Raw genomic sequence first — 25,088 nt, forward strand, 5'->3', positions numbered from 1 at the left:
TTCCTTGGAATTAGCTTAATAATACCTTGTAGGTGTGTGATGCATTTCAAAGAACTTTCCCACCATTATCTCTGTCCAGGGAGGCAGCAGTACAAGAACCACCAGCTGCTGAGCAAGGGAGGAGAGGCTTGGAGAGGTGAGGTGTCTTGCTCAAGCTCACATGGCAGATGAGCGATTCAGCTCTTCCTAGCCTTCCACAGTCCCGCAACTTCCGAGCAGGAAGCAGCATACTGTGGCAGAAAGGGCACAGGACGTTGAGTTCAGGGCCTGGCTTTACTGCAATTAATGGTGTAATGTGGGGCCGGGTGCCTCAGAATTGTTTTCTCAATATCAGCATTCTCATACAGATGTGGAAACCGAGGCTGAATAGACGCAGTTGCTAGCTTGCAGTCAAACTGCTAGTATGTGGCAGACAAGGATTTGCACCCTTGTGTGGCTGACTCCAGAGCCACCTGAGGACACCGAACAAATGATCCAAGGTAGACCCAGCCTGGGTCTTGTACTTACTTGGTTTGAAGCAAGAGTTCCTCACATGGGGTGTGAGGGCTTCCCAGGGCATTGGAGGTATACTATTGCTCTGCAAAGTTTGTGTGTGTGTGTGTGTATCTTCTGAAGAGAGCATTCATACCTTACATCAGATCATCGGAGAAGACCAGGAAACAGGCTAAGAACACTGGTCAGCTAGGAGGGTGGTTTGCAGAGACAAAGGTTGCCTCCCCTCCACGTGCCCCTGTTCGCCCCTGAAAGCTCACCAGGGTTAAGGCATGAAGGTGGGTGATGACGTGACCTGTTTGTTATGGAATATTGAAGTAACTCATGCCAGTGGCCAACACACATATGAGATCATATCATAAACAGGAATCTCGTGAGGCCAGGTGCCTGGTGGAACGCACCTGGGGAAGTGCCAGGTGGGGGCAAAGGAGGATGGCATGGTTTGGGGGTCTTGCCCTCTGCCTGCCTCTCAGGCCTGGCTCCATGGAATAGCCAGTCTCAGACCCTGCTCCTGTCCACTGCTATCACAGTCACTGTAGTTAAGGTTAAAATTCCATCTCTGCCTCTCAAGGGGTTGTGTGAACCTGGCTCCAACCCATTATCCATGAGCCTCAATTTTTCCATTTCTGAAATAGGGCTAAAGATGCTTACAGAATAGGCTCCCAATGGAGATACGAGGAGGATATACCAGAAATAAGGGCTGTAGGGCCTCTTCCTCAAATTCCCAGTCTAGGCTCAGAGTCTTCAACTACCTGGTGGTAGAGGGATTTGTTCCCATATTTCCCAACCAGCACCAAAATCCTGATCAGACTGGCTGAGGATTTGAGGGAAGAGACCCCTCTCCTATTTTCTCCAACTTTGAAAGCCCAAGAGAAAATTAAAACAGAGAACGTGAAAAGGGAAATGAAACCAAGCCCAATGATCCATTTATTCAATTCTGAAATGGGTCTATCAACCACCAACCCTGCCTGGGCACCAGGTGAGGCTTCTCTTCCACATCCCCTGCTAGAAAGACATCATGAATAATTAATGGCATTGAAGAAGACAGCCATCTGCTAGTTAGCAAAACAGCTCTCAAAATACCTAAGAACTGAGACTCAGGAGACCCGATTTCTATCCTGAGCCCCCAACTTGCTGGGTGAGCTTGTGCCAGTCACTTCCCTTCTCCAGTCTTCCCTCACTTGTTAAATGAGACAGGACAAGGCTCTTCTTTGCACCCAATGGATGTGGGGCTCCCCCCTTAGCCTTAGCTGGGTATTCTCCCATCTCTTTTAAGGGAATAAGCAAGTTTGCTTTTCCCAAGCTCCAAGACATTAATTTAGTCCCCCTAAATTCAGTCTTGTGAGAAAGAGTGTTAGCACTTAAGGAATCAAATTACATACACAAGTGTTTAAAAACCGTTTATTATGCAAAATGTTAACTTTTATAAAAAGTTTAATATACATCGCATGGTTACAGAAAGTCACCTTCCTGCAAAAAAGGTACAAAAGCTAAATACTCTATTATAGAGTTCATAATCAGGGCAACAGAGCCTTTCTCCAAGGAGACCAGAAGACCAGCTCTACCGCTGCCTTGCCAGAGTTTGGAGAGCAGCCAGCCCCGCCCCCCATACACCTCCACACACTGAAAGACAGCCTTTAAACTTGGGGGTGGGGTGAGGGCTGGGGGAGGTTGCCCAGCTGGTGCCCAGAGCTAGCTCTGGCTCTTTAGGCCACCCAAGTTCACAGTCCTTCGCTCCCGGGCGCAGGTCCAGCCTCGAGGCAGGGGTTTGGGGAAGTCAAGTGGGCAGGGCGAGGTTGGGGCCCATCCATGCCCTCGGGCTTCCGGCCGTAGAGGGTCCCGGGTCCCAGGCGGAACGGGCGCCAGCACCTGCGTTCTGGGCGGGGGAGGAAAGAAGACCAGGGAGCCGTCAGTTTCCGCCGAGCGCGCCGAGGCGGGGGCCGGCCGCAGACTGGCCGGCGCCAAGGAGGAAACTTGGTCTCTACCTCCAGCTGATAACTCCGCGCCCCACGCTGCCCCCACCCAGTTGGCGCCAAAGGACCACAGGCGGAGCTTGCACCATCCCTCCCTCTTGGAATTAACACTAGCTGGGAGGGGGCTGAGGAAAACACGGATCCTTTAAGGACTCCAAGCTACAAACAGACTGGCTACTTTATTTAGTCGGACCCGCGCCTACTTTCTCGCGTCTTTGGCCACTAGGGAAGGCAGGGACACCGTGTGTTTAAGGTTGAAACGAACACTGGATGGGAATTGGTTCCGTCATTCATTTGATGTGACCACGGGCAAGTCACTTGCACCTCTCTGGACTCGGTTTGCCTAAACCGAGGGGGCGCGGTAATCCCTTAAAAGGCCTACCAACTCCAGGATTTGCCACTTAAGCACCAGCTGCTCCCCTTCCCCGCTCCCGGGAGAAGGCGTGGATACTCACCTGGAGGCGCCAGGACGTCCAGGTCAGTGGCAGAAGCTCCTTTGGCCGTTGGAGATCACAAGTTCCGGAGCAAGCTCGGCTGTCTGAGAGAAGGAAAACGGGAGAGTTATGCACGACGCTAGGAAGTTCTAGGGGTCCCGCAGCATCCCAGCCCTGGAGCTCAGCCCCGCCCCTGCTCCAAGCACGCCCACGCGCACCTGGATGGGAAGATGCGGGCCATCTGGGGGTCCAGGAGCGGGCTCGGCCAGGACCACCTGAAGGTCGAGGATGTAGTCGATGACGCGCTGCAGGATTTCCACCTGGCTAAGCTGAGTGCCTCGCGGGACTCCGGGTACCAGTTCCCGCAGACGCGAGTAGCAGTGGTTCATGTCGTCAAGCAGGCTCAGCGGCTCCTCAGCTGCCGGGCTCTTGCCGCGGCCCCGCGCGATGGCCAGGCTGCGTTCCGACAGGCAGCACACCGCCTCGTAGCAGCCGCGCACCGGGCTCAGCGCCTTCATATTGAGGAATGAGGTTGGAAGTGCCGAAAGAAGCAAAAAGCCAAAGAATCCCTTGAGCAGCTAGCAACGCGCGCACTCTCACGGAGGTCCGCAGTTATAGAGCCCGCCTGGAAGGCACGCCCCTTTATGCAAAACAGCCCGCCTTGGCCCCGCCTCCGTCGACCCTGGGCGTTCACAGCCCGGGTAAATTGCAAACAGGCTTCCTCTGGCGGGTCTGACGCCGAATACCGCGGAGCCGCGGATTCAAAGAATGAGGAAGCGCTGATACAGAGGAGAGGCGGGCCTCTTTGCCAGAAAGGATTTAAAAAATCACTTAAAACCATTAACTTTAAGAATTTGCCTTTTCCTGGCAGCGCCCCAGATCTTAGAGCTCCCCTGCCCCCTGCCAGTCCACCCACAGCCCAACACTGGTTCGAACTCACAGTCCTCCGAGGTCGTAAATCCCCGAACAGCAAAGAAGCTTTTTTTTTTTTTTTTTGGTAAGCAAAAGATTTTTCAAGGGAAACTTGTAAGGAATTAGTGCCGCCTTGTTCCCCAATTTGCTGTTCGTCTGACCTCCAGACTCACTGGCGTCAGGAATTATCTTGTGACCAGAGGGGAAAAAAATTAATTGCGGTGAAGCTGAGGTTACAATGAAGAAAACAGATTTGGGCTAGGCGCTGAGATTGCAGAAGGAGGAGGGGAAGGGGGTTTGAGCAAAGAACACTATTTATTTGAGCAACAGGGGGAAAGAAAAAAAAAAGAAAGAAAGAAAGCAGCCTGAATCGTGCTTTTTGCATGGGGAAGGAAGAGAGCTCCCATTCTCTGGCCCCATGCACTCCATAAGGAGCCAAATATATGCCCAGTTATATTTTGGAAGAGAGTTTGATTAGAATTTTGGACAGGGTTTTGAGTTGGGGTGCAGAAGGGATGATTTCTAAATAACCTTTTTAGGAGTTCCCGTTAGGTCAGCAAATCTCTTTTAACTCTCACTTCTCCCTTCCCCCATTCTCCACACACCTCTCTGCGGAAAACAATAGTTTGGTCATTTCATCACTCTATTGTCTATCCCTCTCTGCTATGGAAGGGCAGGCCACCTGGACTGGATTATTCTTAGCCTTGCTGAAATGGCTCCAGCTCTATCTGAGAGTCCAGGAAAGGGACCACGGGACAGGCAAGTAAGCCCCGTATCGCAACGGGACATTGCATTCAGTATTCTTTGCTTGTCATCTTGTCATTTCCAAGGACTTTTGGGAATCTGCAGCCTCAGAATGCTGGTTTCCATCATGGAACTGGCCAGGTGGGATCCCCCAATGGTTGCTTCCTTAATCAGTCAGTTGGTAAATATTTATGGAGTCGCTTCACATAAAACAGTGGCTCCTGCTCTCAAGAATCTCACAATTTGGGGAGACAAGATTAACACAGGAAACAATTAAGAGTTCTATAGTATGTGGCACTGATTAACAGGACAATGGGAGCTCAGAGCTAGGAGAGTCTCAAAATAGTCATAGTAAAAAGGACACTGGACTGGGAATTAGGAATCCTAGCTTCAACATACCAGCCTTGCCAATAATTTGTCATGTGATCTTGAATAAGCCCAGGTACCCTGGCCTTAGTCGCCTTGTGAACAAAATGGGGAAATGGTGCTAAGTGATTATTTAAAATCCTTTCCAGCTCTAGAAGTCTAATGCTTTATGAAATTTGGACAGGCAGGTGTGGGATGGTAAAGGGTACAGAAAGGAGTTATAAAATATTTCCAAGGTCACACCACAAGTAATGATAGAGCCAACCCTGAATCCTTGTTCTTTGCTGTCATACCACAGGACTCTGTGTCCCAAGAAAGAGTCGAAAGACTTCTTCCTGAAATATAAACGTTTTCCAGGACAGCCTCTTTGGTATAAGAAAATATCCCATGAATGGACAGATCAGTCTATATAGGCTACAGATGTCAAGTGAAGAGCATGCCAGCTATTTGGTCTTGGGAAGGGAATATAGTGGCTATGTGGACTCCTGAATGACCAAATAGAAAACACTTTTCTGTCACGCAGACTTCCGTGGTTTGTGCAAAATAGTCAAGCCCAGGTCCTGGAAAATATCCTGGCCTTCAGAGCTAGGCAGATTTATGTTCAAATTCCCATTCTTTTTTACTAATAATGTGAACTTTGGGTAAGTCACCTCTGTGCCTCAATTTTCCAATTTATAAAATAGAGCTAACTAGACCTACCTCATTCCTTCAACAAATAATTACTAAACGCCTCTTCTCTGCAAGGCGCTTGACATACTCTCTCCCTCACATCCATTAGTCTCCTTGGTGCCCGAGGACCCAGCAAGTGGCCGGTTGAGTGGTCTGTGCTCAGTCCACAGGACCACACAGATTCCCCTCTCTCCTTTTGCCTCCCCCATTACTACCCACTGCTGCCTCAGGCTTGTGCAGCCATTTGCAAAGCACCTTCACATTATCTCCCAAGATGCTTTCAGGGTGAAATGCCCATGAGCTGGGTGACATAGGCAGGAGAGGGATGCCGGGATCAGCAAGCAGAATTCTGACCTGGTCATGTCAGTAACTTGCAATGTGGCCTTGGAAGAATTTCTTTCCTTCCTGGGCTTCATTTTCTGTAAAATTGAGGGAGGGGGGAACAAATGACCTCTAAGGGTGCTCTCCAATGTAAGAATCTAATTCTGAAAGAAATGGGTTACGGTTGAGAACACTGAATAAAGTTTGAGCCCAAAAGACTTCTTTTTCCCAACAGCGGACTGGAGGGCTAGCTCAGGCCTTCTGCAACTTGTTTAGCGGTGGTGGGGCCTCAGTCTCTTATTCCAAATGCCTCTGAACTTTCTGTTCCCAGTTCTGCTCCTTTTACCAGCTTTTTCCCCCCTCTTGCATTTTTTATTTTTATGAAAGGATGTCATTAAGGCTTTTGTCTGCGCTGTTTTTGTTTCAGAACTTTTCTCACAATCCTATTTTTTGTTGAGGAATCCGCTCCTTTGCCCAGCTGTGGGTCCCGGTCCCACAGCTGTGTTGATCTAAGACTCAGCCCCAGACAGCCTGGCGCCAGGGTGGGACGTCATGCGTTCACACAGGGATGCGTGTCCCAGGCAACCTTTCCTCGGGCAGTCACCGGCCGGCGACTGCCGTCCCCACCAATGAGAGTCCGACACCCGAGAAAGGGGAGGGGTCTGCGCCGCCCCGACCCGCAAGCGGCTTGTGAATTGCAGATGCTGAGAACTTGATAACGTTCCTTGAATTGGGGCCCTTTAAAGTCTTTTTTCCTTCTCTCTATCTCTTTTAGTTCTTTCTTTTCTTTCTTTTGTTTATTCTCTTTCTTGCCACCGTCTGCCTTTATCTATATATGTTTATAAGTTTTCGTCTTCTTCCTTTTTTAACTATCTCCTCCCAGTGTCAGGAATCATTTTGTAAGCATTTCCAGGAACTGAATCTTTCTGTGCCAAAATTAAAAAAAAAAAAAAAAGAAGAAGAAGAAGAAGAAGAAAAGGAAAAAAAGTCAGTGTTGTGCTCTCTGATTTTTTTAAGAGTTGGCAGAACTATTAAGTTATACTGCTTTGTCTTTAAAATTTTGAAAAGTGGTCGGGGGTCTCTGAGCTGTCGATTTCAAAGCCAAAGTAATGATGATGAGAATTGCAGATGTCTTTTTGCCTAAACTGAGCTTCTATCTATTTGTCTACCTTTCTATTTTTTGCCATTAATGTTGAAAGTGGGGATCAAGGGAACTTCCAAATCTTGCCCAAGGTTACTCTGGATGTCAGTTGCTGACCTGGAGCCAGGACCCAGAACTCCCCCTCATTTGGCTTCCTGTCCATTCTGCCCTCTAACTCTCCTTAGCATTAGGGTGGTCTGCTGTAGTCTCAGGACATCCCCAGATGCTGCATTTTTTAATATGTAACTGTTTGCTCACAAAGTACATGTAAAGGTGTGCGGAGGACTTCCCAGCCATACACTTAGAACATACCCCTTCTCCTCCCCCAAGCAAGGCTAGACCTCAAACTACTGCTTGAGACTCATGTGATACAAGAAGAGCACGGGGAATTCAGAATCAAGGCTCAAACCCTTGGATGGACTACTTATTCGTCCCTCTGCCTCAGTTGTCTCCTTGTAAAATGGGGTGAAAAATAATATCCACCGACCTTATTTACAGCTGGGAGGATCAAGAGGACAAGGAATGGAAAGTGCTGTAGTAACCAATTCGTTATTTTCATGTGCTATGATATGATGTAGCCCCTAGTGAGTGAGATAGGTGGTACCAAGTGAGCTTAATGGTTCCTTCTGAGTCTGGTCTCAGGAACATGTGAAATACTGCGAAGGGGACTATGGTGAGCATCTGGATCTAAGGCATGAGTCCTTATAGGAATGGGGATTTCAGGGGTCTCCAAGATGGGCTACTCTACAGTTCAAAGGACTTGGTGCCGCCACTGCCGCCGCCACCACCACCATCGTCATCATCATCCGTCATTGAATCTTAACTATTTGCCAGGTCCCACTTGCCTTCTCATACATTATCTCATTGACCCATTTTACGCACCAGGAGACTAAGGCTCAGAGAGGTTAATGTGCTTGCCCACAGTCACATGCTAATAAGTTGCAGATCTAAGATTTGCATCCAGGTCTGCCCGTCTCAAAACTTTTATCTTTCTGTGTTTATGCTTTTCCTTCTGCCCTTTCAAGGGACCTCCTAGGAAGGTAGTTTGGACCTGAGAGGGTTTTATTCCACCGGATAGAGAAAAGCAAGGGGGAGCGTGCATTAGGTTGGAAGACAGACACTAAGGTACTAGGAAATGTCTTCTAAGTAGAGAGACTCAGAGAGCATTGGAAATTTCTTGGAAAATTTTTTCCCCCCTAAAAAACCTTCCTGTCCATGCTTTCAGGGATGTTTATTCTTAAACAAAGTGCAGGCTGACTACTCCTGTTTTTAGGAGTCAACTTGGGAGTTGAGTTTCCTCCCTCTCTCCTTCTTTCAACCCAAAGCCAGACTAGCTTGGTCCAGCCATACCACCCTGAAGTTAACTAACCCCTTATGTCAGCAGGTAGGCAGTGACCATGGGATGTCCAGGGGCTGGCTTGGCATCTGGGGTGTGTGTGGGTGGACAACCACAGGAAAGTAGGAAAAGAGTTTGTTTTCTGAGAACCTATCTTGTGCTGCTGCTTTATAAATTCTGTCTTATATGATCTTCTCTAGAGTCTTTTGGGGGTAGATATCATGACAAAGGTATTGAGGTCATAGAGATTTGTCCACAGAGCTAGCAGGCACAAAACTCCAATAATCAAAATTTGAACTCAAGCCTGTGGCTCCAACACTGATGCATACAAGGATGGAGACAAACATTCAAACTGCACACAGCGTCCAGACACACAAGGACTAGTTTCCTCACCCTCGCATTTCTAGGCTAATGAGGACAGACAGGGACAACCTCATTTCCCTGTTAAGAAAGGTTTGGAACTTCTAGACGTTGCAGAGCATCAGTAAGTTATGTAGGAGTTTAACTCTGATTTAACAAATACAAAAAGGCAAAGAATATGTTGCAGAGGTTTTGCTATTTCTGAAGCACTTTCATTCATGGTTTCATTGAACACTTCCAACCACCATATGGGACTTATAGCTCACCTGCTTTGTAATCATGTCATATCTGTCTTCCTGGTCTCAGTATCCCTCACAGTGCCTGGCACAGAGTGGGCAATTAGTAAAGATGTACTGAATTAAGTTCCACCCCAGTAATCACTTTTGGGATGTTCTTTGTCGCAGACAGAGGCTGACAGTTGGATTTGGGCTCCCACTAATGGGGTTCAGGAAAGGCTTTAGAAAGATGATGGAATCCAAGGCAAGAAAAGATGAAGGCAAAAAAAAAAGGCCTTGAAAAGCAACATTCACCCTGCTCAGATATTGTCTTGTGTTGGCCTAGATCCCAGCAGCAGTTCAAAAGCTGCGAGGGTAGATATGGGAGGGATCCGGCCTGGGGACAGAGCTGACCCTGTCAGAGAGGAAAAGTCTCCCCCATGCCCAATGGGGCACTGAGGTGGAAATGCAGGGGTGCCAGAAAGCAGAGGCAGAGGCTGCAGCACAGAGAGAGCCTCCTGCCGGCCAAAGCCGCCCTTGAGTGTCATCATTACAGCAGCCCACGCCATCAGCAGGCTCATAAGGGATAACTTTTGCCAAGTGCCAACAACGAGTCAGGCATCTTGTTTATATTATCTCTCTCAACCCTCGTATCGATTGAAGCTCAGAGTGGTGAGGTGACTTGTGCAAGGTCACACAGCTGTTGGGAGGCAGAGCAGGGCTGCCTGAGTCCAGAGCTTGTGCTTTGAAGCATGAGCCAGGCTACCAACTGGAGGGAGAAAGGAAGCAAATGCTGGAGAATGGGGGCCTGTCTTAAGGAGAAATTGGGGTTGGAAGGAGAAGGAAATTCATATCGGAAATCCATTTTGTTCAACAGAGCTTTATGGTTTTAGGCTGTGTGTGTGTGTGTGTGTGTGTGTGTGTCTGAGTAAGTGGGTTGTTCTCTGAATGTGTGTTCCTCCCTGAGTGTGTGTTGTTGGCCTCTCTCTGGCTGTGGGACCCTTCCTCAGGGTTGTGTGTCTGTGTCCCTGATGAGAGTGAGAGAGAGTGAGTGTGTGTGTGTGTTTGTCTCCTTGATTGTTGCTTAAATGTGTGGTGTGTTTCCCAGAGTTCTCGTGGCCCTCTGCCTGAGTATACGACCTCCTCCGGGTGTGCAGCCTTCTCCCCAACTGCCCTTTCAACGAGTGTCCATTTTTCCCCAATCTCCGGCCCTGGTGCAGAACAGGCCCAAGAGGACAATGGGCTTGCGCGCCCGGGTGGCCTTTTTCTCCACCCCCTCAGCCCCTGCGACCCTCCCGCCCGCACCCCGCGCCCCGGCTGCCCCCACTCCGGCCTGTCGACCTGCCCAGGCCGTCCGCGCCCGCGCCCCTGCGCCCCACCCCTGCCCGGCTCGACCTCCGGGCCCTCCGCGCCCGCGCTCCGGCCCCGCGCCCCGGCGGCCCCACCCCGGCGGCCCCAGGCGCGCAGCTGCGGGACACACAATCGCCGGCGCCCCCGCCCCGCCCTCCGCGCAGCCCCTTGCCCAACAAAAGCCGCTTTCTTTCCCCACAACAGATTAAAGACCAGGAGGGGGTGAAAAATAGTTTCTCCGGCCCTGGCGGGGGAGGGGCGCGGGAAAAGCCGGGGCTTTGGGGACTCTTTGATGGCAAGTGTGTGGGAAACCCGGAGGAATGTGGCTACTCGGACCGCCGCGGCGGGGAGAGGCGCCGGGAGGAGGGCCCGCCCCCCGGGACCCCCGCGGCCAGGGCACCTCAGATCGCTGCGCGTCTCCCCTCGCGCTCTCCTTGTCCCCCCTCCAACTCTCCCCCATCGCGCCCCTGCTCCTTCGATCTCTCCCTCAAATTCTAATTCCTCTATCTTCTCTCTACTTTCCCTTCTTCTAATTTTCCTTTTCAGGCATCCCTTTTTCATCTCCGCCTCCTTTTCCACTTTTTCTTATTTCTCGTCTCTTCGTCTCTCGCTCCGTGCCTTTCTCTTGATCTAAACATCCATCCTTTTTCTTCTCTTTGTCTTGGACACACTCTCTGCCCCTTTGTGTCTGTGTCTCTCTGCTTCTTGGCGGCTCCTTCTCTGTGCCTCTGGCTAGGGCCCTCCTGGGTTGGCTCATAGGGATGGTGCTGGGTTTAATACGTCTCTCTGGTCGCCCTTTCTCCTGCCTGTTTGGAGAGGCTGGGAAGAGGGAACAGGGATGTGGGCAGTCTGTTTAAACATCCCTCTCCCTACACACGTGTGAGTGGAGATGGGAGCTGGCAGGGGAAGTCTGGGGGAGCCCAGAAGATGGCAGAGAGGAGATCTGGGGAGGCCTGGCCTGCTGGACCCGGGTGGAGTAGGAATAGGAGCTCTTGGAGGCTTCCAAGGGTTCAGAATTATTTTCGGCTCAGTTTAATTCAGTCTGTGAAAGGAATTCCCGGCCCAGGACCGGATGGTGGCCTTGGGACCCTGATGGGAAATGGGTTGGGTCTCCTGGCCCCCTCCTCTCTAGTCTTTGGGACAGGCTTGGGAGAGGAAGGGGGCTGCTTCAAGACAAAAGGCTTCCAGGTGGCTGGGGGCAGGGTCCTTCCATGTACAGACAGTGAGGTACATGCAAGACACTCAGCCTGGAAGCCTAGAAACCGGGCTTTTGCTTTTGGCTCTCCCACTTTCTGACAGCCCTGGACAAATCTTCTCCTTTTTGGGCATCAGGTTCCCCACTTGCCAAATGAGATATTTAGATCAGTGGCCTTCCACCTTTTACTACACCCACAGGTCCCAAGATCTGATTTATTCCAAATGCATTGTTTATACTAATTAATCTGCTTTCTCATTTTGCATTTATGAAAGGCAAGCATTCAGTCAGAGTTTCTGATTAGCATGATTCATTACCATGCAGAGCTGTTCTAATTCCAGCCAAAGGCACCCCAGGAGACCCCCAAAGCCCTTGGTGCTTTAGTAGTCTGTGCAGCAAAACCCCATGGAAGGCTATGGGCTTTGGAGGCAGAGAACTTAGATTTGAATCCTGAGTCTGCTAGTGTCCAGCTGTGTGACTTTGGGGGAGGTCACACCCTCCCTCTGTATCCTTATCTGTAAAAAGGAGATATTCATAATACCAACCCCACAGAATTGCGCTGAGCATTATGTCAGATAACAGATACAACAGTGTAAGAAATCAGGTGCTCAATAAATAGCGACTGTTAGGATGTTGATACTCTATACCAATGCTGTCCAGTAGAACTAAAATTTAGCCACAGACGTGAGCCACATGTGTAACTTAAGGTTTTCTAGCAGCCACTTTTTTAAAAAGAACAAGTGAAATTAATTTCAATAATGTATTTTACCTAACCCATATACCCCAAATACTATTTGAACATGTAATTAATACAAAAAAACTATTAATTTTATATTATTTTCATACTAAGTCCTCAAAATCTGGTGTATATTTTATAATTCAGCACACGTTAGTTCAGACTAGCCACATTTCAGGTGTTCAACAGCCCGTAGACAGCACTGGTCTAGTTAGTTAGAAAGTCAAGATAGACCTTGGAGAGGAAAGGACACCTGAGTTGAGTCTTGAAAGCCAAGTGGGATTTTAATACTCAAAGAGAAGGCAGGAGGAAGGCAGTGGGGGAGAGGGCAGAGAATGGTATGAGCAGAGGTGCTGATCAGCTTGGCTGGGCAGAAGCTAGAGGGTAAAGTGAATGCTGGCCAAGATTGGACAGGTAGATGGAGGTGGGGGTGTGGAGAGCCTTGAATGCCAGGCTAAGAGCATATAGGATGTGGGCATTAATACTGCAGAGTGACTGCCTCTTGGAGATCCACTTTCTTTTCAGGGAAGGAGGCAGCAGTACTGTGGTTTCTAGCACTACAGCTGATTCTATTAAGACCTCTATTAATACTAGCTATCATTTATTGAAGACTCAGGCACAATGCTAAGCATTTCATGTTAATTATCTCATTTAATTCTCTCAACAAATCCTCATACATTACTGATGGGAATGTAAAACTTTGAAACACTGTTTGGCAGTTCCTTAAAAAGTTAACTATAAATTGACCATATGACTTAGCAATTCTTCTGGGTATTTACCCAAGAGAAGTGAAAATATATGTCTACTCAAAACCTTGTAGGGGGATAGTCATAGCAGCATTGTTCATTGTAGCCCCAAACTGGAAACAACCCAAATGTCTATCTGATAAATGCATAAATAAAATGTAGTATAGTCATATGATGGAATATTATTCAGCAATAAAAAGGAACAAACTAGGGAATTCCCTGGCGGTTCAGTGGTTAGGACTCAGTGCTTTCACTGTCTTGGGTCTGGGTTCAGTTTCTGGTCTGGGAACTAAGATCCCGCAAGCGATGTGGCGTGGCCAAAAAAAAAAAAAAGGAACAAACTACTGATATATACAATCCATAGATGGATCTCAAAAATATTAGACTAAGTGGAAGGAGCAAGGCACAAAGGACCACATGTTGTATAATTCCATTTACATGAAATTTCCAGAAAAGGTAAATTTTAGAGACAGAATGTAGATTAGTGGTTGCCTAAGGCTGAAAAGAAAAAGGGGAGTGGCTGCTAACGGGTACAGGGTTTTTTTTGGAGGGGTGATGAAAATATTCTAAGGCTGATGTGGTGATGATTGTGCAATTCTTCAAATACGCTAATAATCACTTAATTGTATACTTAAAGCAGGTAAATATTATGGTATATAAATTATACCTCAGTAAAGCGCTTTTAAAAAAGAAAAGCATCCCCAAAACATTTGCGATAGATACCATGGCTATCCCATTTCACATATGTGGAAACCTCAGAAAGAAGAATCCCACGGCTACTCAGCTAGGAAGTGGAGAAGCCAGGTTGGAAACCTACAAGGCCGTGCTCTTGATCGGTGGGCGCTCCCACTTCCTGAAGTTGGCTTGGGCAGTGCCTTCCATCTTTCCAGGGCATTTAACTCCCATGTTTGGTGCCAAACATGTTTTCAAGCTGCAACAACTGCTCCTTAGATGATGAGGGTCAGGGGGGAGGCGGCAGAGGGGCTGGGGTGGATTTGGGACACTGGGAGAGCGTCCTTCGTGAGAAAGCTCAGGCAGCAGCTGGGCCGGGGTCATCCACGGCAACCCCCATGCTCTGACACCCCTTCCTCAACCCTGTATCCCTCCCAGGGGAGAGAGGAACTTGGCTCCAAAGCTGAGGCCCAAATGTGTGCCAGAGACCTGACCTGACCCCCACCTTAGAATCTACTGGATCTGGGGCTATGACAGGGGAGGGGCTGTCCCCAAACCACTAACAAACTGAAATCCAACTGCCCCACTCAGCCCTGTTATTTTATGATCACACCATATAATCGCACCATAGGACAGGCTTGAATTGAAAGTCATGGGAACTGGAATCTTGATATCCTGGTTCAAGCCTCTATCTTCTCTGTGTCCAAACTCAATGTCCTTGAGCAACTTGCTTACATTCTCCAGGCCTCAGTTTCCTTATCTATGAAATGGAGACAATGATATTCCCTTCAGAGTGTGGTTGTAAGAATTTGGGGGACCAAAGGTTAAATTCACTTCATTTTAGATCACCTACATTACATGTCTTAAGTTGTTATGGTTTTAATAATTGCCCCACTCAAAAGAAACAAGGTTAAAAGAGAATAGTAAAAATAGTTAATAAGAAGAGTCAGTATTTTTGGACACTGATTTTGTGCTGTTTCAAGTGCTTTACAGGCATTAACTCATTAATCTTCATAACAACCCATGAAATTGGTATCATTATTACCCCCATTTTACAGATGTAGAAACTGAGGCTCAGAGAGGTTAAGCACATTAACTCAAGGTCACCAGTGCGGAAGGGGCAAGCTGACTGACTCTAGAGTCTTAGCTTTTTGTAATTCAGAATGGAATAGAATAGAACTTAAGACACCAATCTGGTTTACTGAGTCCCAGTGTGTGAGGATAAGGAAAGCAGCAGTTAAGATGATGGATACAGGGGACTTACCTGGTGGCGCAGTGGTTAGGAATCCACCTGCCAATGCAGGGGACATGGGTTCGATCCCTTGGGTCTGGGAAGATCCCACATGCCGTGGAGCAACTAAGCCCGTGGGCCACAACTACTGAGCCTGCTCTCTAGAGCCCGCGAGCTACAAATGCTGAGTCTGCATGCCACAACTACTGAAGCCCACACACCTAGAGCCCGTGCTCCGCAGCAAGAGAAGCCACTGCAATGAGAATCCCACACACTGCAGTGAAGAGAAGCCCCCACTTGCCGCAACTAGAGAAAGCCCGCGTTCAACAACAAAGAACCAACACAACCAAAAATAAATAAATTAATTAAAATTTAAAAAGACGATGGATCCAAAGTAATTGGCCAAATTTATTCACATTTATTCACATTTCCATTTCTTCCTGCAGTGAGGTCACACATCCCATCTTCACGAAAGTGCAGTAGAGTCTCCATGACAACTGCATTCATGTTTTTACCTTTAACATAAACTATAGTAGTTTAAAATATTTTTAAATGAATAAAAGGATTTCACTTCAATGTTTTAAATAGGTAGTACTTTCACCTGGTTCAAAATTCAAAAATCTTTCATGAAAAGCCTCCTCTTCACCCCACCCCTGCCATGCCCCAGCCCACCAGTCTCCACACGGCCAGCCAGTATCGCTAGTGCTTTCAGGGGGAAGGGAAGAACTGATACCTTTTGAAATTAGAAAGGGTCTGCTTGATTTGTTCTGAAGCCACAAGGCATAAAGCCTACCTCAGTCTGGTTGATTTCTTCAGGTCTGCCTCTGTCTGATTTCCTGTACCCTTTGATGCACCACTGCTTCCTGCAGGTGATGGTTGGTCTCTTAGGGAAATGGTTGGTCCCTTCTCCCTCTAAACTTTCCCCTGAGGCACCCCCTGCAGTGTCTGCTATGCTCCTGACCACGTTCCCTCCCACCTCCAGACCCAGCTGATTCCTCATCCCCCAGAGCCTGCAGAGCCTGTAAATGCCAGAGAACATCTCATCATCTCACCACGGTTGACCGGATGGAGCTGAATTCAGAGGTCACACCTGGGTGGCCTCAGGCCAAATCTAGCCCACAAAAAAATTTTTTTGGCCTGCCCAGTGATTTCAAAATTGGAAAACTTCACTTGAAAAATCTAATTTTCCAGCTTGAAATATTGGCAGATCCAGCCACACTGAACCTCTATTCATGCATGAATGATGAGATCATCTGGGGCTGAGTAGGTGCCCCCTTTAGAAGGGGTGTGTACTCTCTGGATTGTCATGGTCTCCACCACTCCCTGTTGGTTAATGTGGTAGGCAGATTAGTGGCTGCTTCGAAGGTATCCACATCCTAGAAAAGGGAACCCTCCTACACTGTCTGTGGGAATGTAATTTAGTGCAGCCACTATGGAACAGTATTGAGGTTCCTCAGAAAACTAAAAATTGAGTTACCATATGATCCAGCAATCCCACTCCTGGGCATATATCCAGACAAAACTCTAACCCAAAAAGGTACATGCACCCCTATGTTCAGAGCAGCACTATTCACAATAGCCAAGACATGGAAACAACCTAAATATCCATCAACAGATGAATGGATCAAGAAGATGTGGTATATATATACAATGGAATACTACTCAGCCATAAAAAAGAACAAAATAATGACATTTGCAGCAATGTGGGTGCAACTAGAGATTATCATACTAAATGAAGTAAGTCAGAACAAGAAAGACAAATACCATATGATATCACTTATATGTAGAATCTATAATATGACACAAATGAACTTATCTACGAAATAGAAACAGACACAGATATAGAGAACAGACTTGGTGTTGCCAAGGGGGCGGGGGTTGGAGGAGGGGTGGATTGGGAGGCTGGGGTTAGCAGATGTAAGCTATTATATATGGAATGGATAAACAACAAGGTCCTACTGTATAGCACAGAAAACTACATTGAGTATCTTATGATAAACCATAATGGAAAAGAATATAAAAAAAGAATGTGTATATATGTATAAATGAATCACTTTGCTGTATAGCAGAAATTAACACAACATTGTAAATCAACTATACTTCAATAAAAAAAGAAGGCATCCACCTCCTAATCCCTGGAACATGAATATGTTATGTGAATATGTTACATTACATGGCAAGCGGGAATCAAGTTTGCAGATGGAGTTAAGGTTGTTAATCAGCTGATCTTAAAGTAGGGAGGTTGTCCTGGATTTTTTGTTGGGTTCAATGTAATCACAAGGGTCCTTAAAAAGTGGAAGAGGGAGGGCTTCCCTGGTGGCGCAGTGGTTGAGAGTCCGCCTGCCGATGCAGGGGACACGGGTTCGTGCCCCGGGCCGGGAAGATCCTACATGCCGCGGAGTGGCTGGGCCCGTGAACCATGGCCACTGAGCCTGCGCGTCCGGAGCCTGCGCTCCACAACGGGAGAGGCCACAACAGTGAGAGGCCCGCGTACCGCAAAAAAAAAAAAAAAAAAAAAAAAAAGTGGAAGAGGGAGACAGAAGGAGAGTCAGAGATGTAACAATGAAAGTAGGGTGTCAGAGAGGTGTCATGTTGCTTGCTTTGAAAATGGAGGAAGAGGTCACAGAACAAGGAATGTCAGCAGCCTCTAGAAGTTGGAAAAAGCAAAGAAATGGATGCTCCTCTAGAGCCTCCAGAAAGAAACACAGCCCTGTAGACACCTTGATTCTGTCCCAGTGAGATCTTTGTCGAACTTCTAATCTACAGAACTGTAAGATAATAAATATGTGTCATTTTAAGCTGCTAAAATGTAGTAATTTGTTATGGCAATAAGAGAAAACTAATACAGTTTATATGGGGGGGGGGGTCTCTTAGGTCTCTGGGGATGGGGGAGTGGGGCACAGCAGGCAAGGGCTGTTGTAAGTATGTAAGACACTTAGCTTAAGATGCTCAAAAAATGGCACCTAACAACTCCTGAACCCGCGAGCCACAACTACTGAAGCCCGCGCACCTAGAACCCGTGCTCCACAACAAGAGAAGCCATCGCGAGAAGCCCGCACACCACAACGAAGAGTAGCCCCCGCTCGCTGCAACTAGAGAAAAGCCCACACGCAGCAACGAAGACCCAACGCAGCCAAAAAATAAATAAATAAAATTGATTCTTAAAAAAAAGAAATGCCATCGATTGTTATAAGGAATAGGCTTGTCAGGTGGGCTCAGGCAGAGGGGAGACGTGGGGGGTTCTTGCTTTGGCTTTTCCTCTGTCTGCTCTCATAACACTCCTCTGCCTGGTTTCCTTCCCAGAGCCCAGTGCTCGCTGAGAGAGCAGCTAGGTCTTGGGGGATGTACATGGTGAACACTCAGAGAGTTAGCAGGTGTCAGCAGCCAGTGGAGCCATCTGATTCCTGATTGAGGACAGGGTTAGAGGGTCAAAGCAGAAAAGCAAGGACTAGGCCCCTGGCTGGGTGAAACGGCCATAGAGCTGCAGGTGGGAGGATCAGTAGCAGGCCCTGAAGTGGGGTGCAAGGTGGGACAGGGCACAGAGTTGGTCCAGGCTGGAGGCCTGTTCGAGGTGGTGCTGGCCACCGTGGGCATGACTGAAGGTTAGGAGTCCCGAGGGTGGGCAGTAGCCTGACTTGCTGGGAGGGGGCTAAACTAATTTATCCTGAACAATTACGACTGCTTTGGCTTACCGTGTCAGACTTGCCAAAACTATTCATGTTTAATAGTGCATATCACTTCTACATAAAACGATGAAGTTGCATTTCAGGTAGCAGTGTCTGAGAAGGAAAACCTCGTGGCCAGGGAGATGTAGGATGCCACGTGGATGGCCACATGACTCACCTGATCTCAGGGCCCTACACCCCCAGAAGGTCTCCCATCTTCTAGTTTCCATACCCTTAAATGTCTTTAGGATTTCACCACAATCCTTTCACTTATTTTCTGTGTATTTTGGACAAGTTTGTTTATTTATCTTTATTTTATTATCTTTAGCAAATACTCATATAATAATAGGTGTTAAGGCACTGTTCTAAGTACTTTACAAATATTAATTTGTTTAATCATCATAACAACCATTGACAGAAGTACTGTTATCTCTATTTTATATTATAGATGAGGAAACTGAGGCACAGAGAGGTTAAGTAATTTTCCCAGGACCACACACTTAGTGAATGGCTGTACCTTCTGAGCCTCAGCTTTCTTGTCTGTTCAATTGGGTTGTATTATAGAAGAGTGCCCTCCAAATAACAGAGTTTCTCAGCTCTGGCACTACTGACATTTGGGGCCAGATAATTCTTTGTTGTGAGGGCTGTCTTGTCCATTGTAGGATGTTAAGCCGTATCCCTGGCCTCTACCCATGAGATGCTGGTGGCAACCTCCCCTCCTAATGACAATGTCTCCAAACACTGCCCAGTGTCTCCTGGGGGCACAGTGAACCCTGACTGAGAACTCTTGCTCTAATAGGATCTGGGGAGGATTAAATGAGGTGATGCATCTAAGATACTTCCATAGATTCCTTTTCCCATCCTTCTATGCCTATACTGGGTGAATTCTGCCTCCTCAGAACCCTCTTTATCTTTCTGTTCCTTTACAGATCTTGAAGATGTGCTCACCTAAATGTAGACTGGGTGCTTGAGAGCCTCTTGCAAAGCCGAAGCTGGCTTCAGGAGTCAGACCTGCGTTCTGGTCCCATCACTTCCGCTGACACTGTGTGTGGCCTTAGCTGAACCCCTTTCCCTCCCCCAGCCTCAGTTTCCCCATGTGTCCAATGAGGGGGTTGACCTAAAAGCTTTCCAAAAGATCTTCTAGCTGCAGAGATCAGTGACTGGGTGATCTTACCAGATACAAAGTCCCCTTACAAAGTCCAAATTCTTCCAGAGACTTAGTCATTCCAGGGTTTGAACTTTCTCGCAAAAGCCATTTGAAAAATTCCTCCAGCTTAAAAAAAAAGCTATTAAAAGAAAGTAAAAGTTTCAAAACCCAATCCTAAGCAAACACCCCTGAAAACAATACACACACCCGCACACACATGCACGCACACAACACCCAAGGTAACTCCGAGAACAGGATATGAAACCTCGCAGGCTGGCGCTAAGAAATGATTCACAGGCCTTTCGAGATGCTTCTATTTCAAGGCATGATCCGCCCACTGGATCTGGTGGCTCCAAAAACAAAATAAACCTTAAAGAAGCTGCCGTTTCTTATCTCAAAAGAGTTAGCCCAGCCAGCATCCTCAGGTCTCAAGGGCTCCAGCCAGAAGACAAGGTTGAGTCCTGTGAATTCCCTTTCTGTTCTATTTCAAGTCTCAAGCTGCAGGCTTGTTTAAAGTCTTTTGCATCCACCTTTGGTTGGCTGACCCCGAGTTTAAAGCAACACAGCCTAATGGGTTTACAGCACAGCCTGGGAGTTCATAAGTTTAGTTTAGCAATGTCTCTGTATGGCTCTGTCCTACTACATTCTGGGCTGATCATTCCAATAACTGTCTCCAACTAAACAATCTTACCTGGCTTGGGGATTGTGCTAACAATATTATACTTGTCCAGGAAGCATGAATTATAGCACACCATTCAAAATATCATGCTCTTATGTAAAACAAAAATATAAAAGTAATTTATTCGTTCAGTGAAATGCTTATTGAACGCTTACTATATACCAAGCCCTGGGATGTACAGGTGCTAAGATCCAGCCCCTGCCTTCAATGAGCTTTGTGAATAGGAAAATCTGACAAGTTAAATGTAGTAGAAACATATGGAACTATCTCTTATAGGAAAAGGCCTGCATAAAAAGTGATCCAAAGTTGGAGCAAAATTTAAAGAAATGCAAATGCTTGTGATATGGTTAAGTACATTCTCATCTGTGCTTACCCTTGATTTTTTTGTTTGAAATATAGAAAAGTTCTACCCTTCATGATGCTTCAGTTGCTCGCTAGAATCCTGCAGAAAAGTTCACCATCTGGGCCAAACCTACTCTTCTTGCCAATAAATTTCCTCACCCCAATCATATGTTCACACCACCATTGCTACATGGTGTCATCCCTCCTCTTCTTCTTGTCTCTGAGGTCTGACTCAAAAGCCCACTTCCCCCAGGAGGTATTTGCAAGACCTATCTGGCCATGTTGTCACTATTCCTAAACACACAGATCTCATGCTCTTTACTTGGCTTTTAGCCTGTCCTACTTTTGACCTCTCTTGTATTTCTGTCCTGAACTTTTACCTAACTTGTGAATCAGGGGAAAGAGGACGAGAACTGGCATTTATTAAATGCTTTCTTGGTGCCAGGCTAGCCCCTTCCTGCACATTTTGTGCCTGGCACAGAGAAAATATTCAATAAATATTTGCTGACTGAATGCTTGGGTGGTTTCACTTCAACCTATTAATAACTCTTTGAGGCAAATGCTATTAGTATTCCCATTTTAGAAATGAGGAAATTGAGGCACAGACGGGTTAAAGCCTGCATTTGAGGTCTTTCTGCCTCCAAAGCTAACGTTCAGGTTCATTCTCCTACTCTGTATTGTTTTTCTTTCACATACATATTTTTTTCCCTAAAGCATCTTGCACATAGCAAGTGCTTAATAAATAGCTACTGATTGATAGGACACACACCATGCTCTCTACTTTACCCCATCCCAGATGCTACTACTTGCTCTCTTTTATGGGTCCATATGCTTTATTTCTACACATAGTTTAAAAACCATCCTGCTGTTATCTGTGCCTGTCTGCCTCTCCCACTAGACTGTTGGCAGCATTAATGCAGTATGCCTTCTGTGTGCCTGGCTGGCACATGGTTCATGCTCCATGAAGATCTGTTGAACTGGGGTGGTGGTGGCGACAGGGTGGGTTGAATTATGCCTTTAAAAAGATAGGGGCCTCCCTGGTGGCGCAGTGGTTAAGAATCCGCCTGCCAATGCAAAGGACATGGGTTCGAGCCCTGGTTGGGGAAGATCCCACATGCCATGGAGCAACTAAGCCCATGTGCCACAGCTACTCAGCCTGCGCTCTAGAGCCTGCAAGCCACAACTACTGAGCCCGCGTGCCACAGGTACTGAAGCCCGAGCTCTGCAGCCCATGTTCCGCAACAAGAGAAGCCACCGCAATGAGAAGCCCATGCACCATAGGGAAGAGTAACCCCCAGTTGCCGCAACTAGAGAAACCTCGCACACAGAAACGAAGACCCAACGCAGCCAAAAGTAAAAAAATAAATAAATTTATAAAAAATAAAAAAAAATTAAAAAGATATGTCTAAGTTCTAGCCCCAAGTATCTGTGAATGTGACTTATTTGGAAATAGAGTATTTACAGATGTAATTAAGGTAAGGATGTCAAAATGAGCTCCTCCTGCATTCAGGGTGGGCCCTAAATCCAAGGACTGGTATCCTTATAAGAGAAAGGAAAGCAAGATTTGAGACAGAGAGAAGAAGGCCGAGTGAAGACAGAGGCAGAGATTGGAGTCGTGAAGCCCAAAGCCAAGGAACACTAAGGACTGCGGTCAGCCATCAAAGCCAGAAGAGAGGCATGGAATGGATTCTCCCTCTGAGCCTCTGGGAGGAACTAGCCCTGCTGACACCTTGATTTTGGGCTGCTAGTCTCCAGAACTGTGAGAGAATAAATTTCTGCTGTTTTAAGCTGCAAAGTTTGTTACAGCAGCCCTAGGAGAATAATAGGGGTGGAGCAAGAGAATAATCCTGGCTAAGAAATTCGGGGCTTGAGAGAAACAGCTTTGACTTTGGGGTCTTGTATACCTGGCTTTGGCACCTACCTGTTCTATGGTATTAATTAATGGACTTTGCTCCTCTGAGCCTCAGTTTCCTTCTTTGTAAAATGTGGACAGTCACAGTGATAGCTAACATCTATAGGGTGCCAGGGAGTGTGCTAAGCCCTTTCCGTGCATCCTAAGACTTGGCCTGAATAACAGTCCAGGAAAAACCATTAATAAAATAAACTGGGTTTGAAATTTACAGTCTCACCTTGCCATGCCTGAAGATTCTGCACCTGGCATTGTTTGGCTCTGGATCTGACATTGTGATAATGCATGACAAGAGCACAGACGGAGTCACACACAACCAGGTTCAAATCCTGGCTCTGGCGTTTACTAGCTGGGTAAACTTTTGCCATCTGTTTTGCCCCTCTGAGCCTCAGTTTCATTGTCTGTAAAATGGCCATGGTACTGGTCTCTACTTCATAATGTTGATGTGATGACTGGGTTAAATGATATAAGGGAATGCATGCAATTATGAGCTGTTCCGTGAAGGGTTCCAAAAGTGCAGTTCTGGCACACAGTAGGTCGTCAATGAGAGGAAGTGGCTGCTGTGCTGAAAATGATGGTTCAAGAGGGGACAACCCAGAAGAGCAAGGGAGTGAGAAGAGGACTACAACAGCTGGTGGTTGATTTTCCCAGCGGAGGACTGAGGGACAGCGAGGGCCTCTCGGGCAGCTGCTTCCTGGGGTTGTGATGTCACCAGCCCATCCAGGAGGCCATGGTACCCGCGCCTGTCACTGCCTCCCAGCTGGCCGGCTCCACTTCCTGCGCCCTGAGCCTGCCCTTGCCTTCTTTCTCATGACCCTGGGGAGGCAGCTGGACTGCAGCTCAAGGAACAACTCCCATCTGCAAGTTGGGAGATCATGAGCCCCTCCTCCTTCCCCAGGGCTCCTGCATCTTGGGAGGGACCCTAAAGAGTGGCTCTTGTCCAGTGGTTTTCAAACTGGGTTCCTCCAAGCCCTGGGATTCTGCAGAAGTGCCTCAGGGACCACTGAGGGTAGGGAGGGGGAGTGTGGTGGGAACAAGGGGTACACTAAGCAGGGTACCTTCTCAGGCCACCCCCTCCACTGCTCAGAACAGCCCCACCTTTTGTCTTGTTTACATATTGGGACTTCATATAAAATTTAAGTTCGGAAAAAAAGATTCTGCGAGAAAAGAAAGTTGAAAAACCTTTGATCTTTTGTGGTATGTGAGTTATATCTCAGTTTTTAAAAAACCCTCTGATCTATTCTACCACTTTCATTTTCTAGATGGGAGGCTGAGGCCAAGTGAGGAGAAACAGCCCATGCATGGTCACCCAACAAGTCGGCGATAGAATTGGGAACCGGGCCACCTGTTACAAGCCAGATGCTGTTTCTACACCATGTGGTACCAGGAGTGGGATGGAGGGCAGACAACTCTGGTTGCCACATCTGACCATCACCACCTCATCCCGTCACTCTCTGGGCCACAGCTCAGATGCAAAGTGGGGCCGCTCAGTGACTAAGACAGGCAAGCTTGAGGCTAAACCACCAATCATCTTGTCTCCCTGAGCCTCCATTACCTTCCTCTGTAAAAAGGAGATACATGGTGCCTAAAGAGGGGTAAAGGGAAGAGCAAATTTATTAGCCGTTCTTTGAACTATTTTTTTTTTTTTGGCAGCACGTCTTGCAGGATCTTAGTTCCCCGACCAGGGATCAAACCCAGCCCTGGCAGTGAAAGCACCAAGTCCTAACCCCTGGACCACCAGGGAACTCCCTGAACAAATGTTTTTTCAGTGCCTACTATGTGCCAGGCATTGTACTTGGCTTTGAAAAATTGAGAAGGGACCAGGATGTCAGGTTCCCACCCTCATGGAAACTTACATTTTTATGGGAGAGGCACGAGCCTAAGTAAATAAACAAATGACAACAGAAATGTGTCAGAGAATGGTAAGTTCTATGATGAGAATAAAAAGGATGACAAGGCAGAGACAGAGCACCTTTCTGATTAGATTGGGCAGTTGGAGAGGATCCTCTAAAGAGGCGATATTTGAACTGAGACCTCAAAGAAGTGAGGACCTAGCGAATTCATGCTCAGCAAGGGTGCGGTGTCAGTGCTGAAGAGCACACGTGAGGGATGAAATTGCCTACCATGAGTATCCATCTGTATCACAATTGCATTATTATTTTACATACGCAAATGTGATGTGAACACGTCACATGTGTGTTTCTCTACTTGTGTTTGATGATGGTGATGACTGTTAACCATCTTCGCACACTCACAGTGTGCCGTGTCCTCTTCAAAGCATTTAGATGTGTTGCTTCATTCTCATAGCAACCCTGTCAGGGAGGCGCTATTATTTCTAACATTGTACCCATAAGAAAACTGAGGCTCAGAGAGGTAAAATGACTTGCCTGAAGTCACACAGCCAGAGAGTGGTAGAGCTGGAACTTGAATCCAGTCAATCCAGGGTCTGGTTT

The 25,088-nt window shown here is 47.3% G+C and overlaps 1 protein-coding gene and 1 pseudogene across 2 annotated transcripts in view; one reads left to right on the plus strand and one right to left on the minus strand.

The window, feature by feature from the left end:
• Positions 1-1,879: 1,879 nt before the first annotated feature.
• On the minus strand, positions 1,880-3,432 carry ID3 (inhibitor of DNA binding 3). Its single transcript, XM_079728509.1, has 3 exons — positions 3,118-3,432; positions 2,921-3,003; positions 1,880-2,368 (listed from the first exon to the last, which is right to left on the minus strand). The coding sequence occupies exons 1-2, from the start codon at positions 3,415-3,417 to the stop codon at positions 2,944-2,946; spliced, it is 360 nt and encodes a 119-aa protein (XP_079584635.1). The 5' UTR covers positions 3,418-3,432; the 3' UTR covers positions 1,880-2,368; positions 2,921-2,943.
• Positions 3,433-8,609: 5,177 nt separating this feature from the next.
• The window catches only part of LOC307063853 (elongation factor 1-alpha, somatic form-like), a 98,390-nt pseudogene continuing 81,911 nt past the window's right edge, over positions 8,610-25,088 (plus strand). Inside the window, exons 1-2 of the transcript in view lie at positions 8,610-8,618; positions 10,245-10,728. The product of the transcript in view is annotated as an elongation factor 1-alpha, somatic form-like (transcript). The remainder of the gene's footprint in view (positions 8,619-10,244; positions 10,729-25,088) is intronic.

Source organism: Hyperoodon ampullatus (genome assembly GCF_949752795.1).
Source record: "Hyperoodon ampullatus genome assembly, chromosome: 2".
Taxonomy (NCBI): Eukaryota; Metazoa; Chordata; class Mammalia; order Artiodactyla; family Ziphiidae; genus Hyperoodon; species Hyperoodon ampullatus.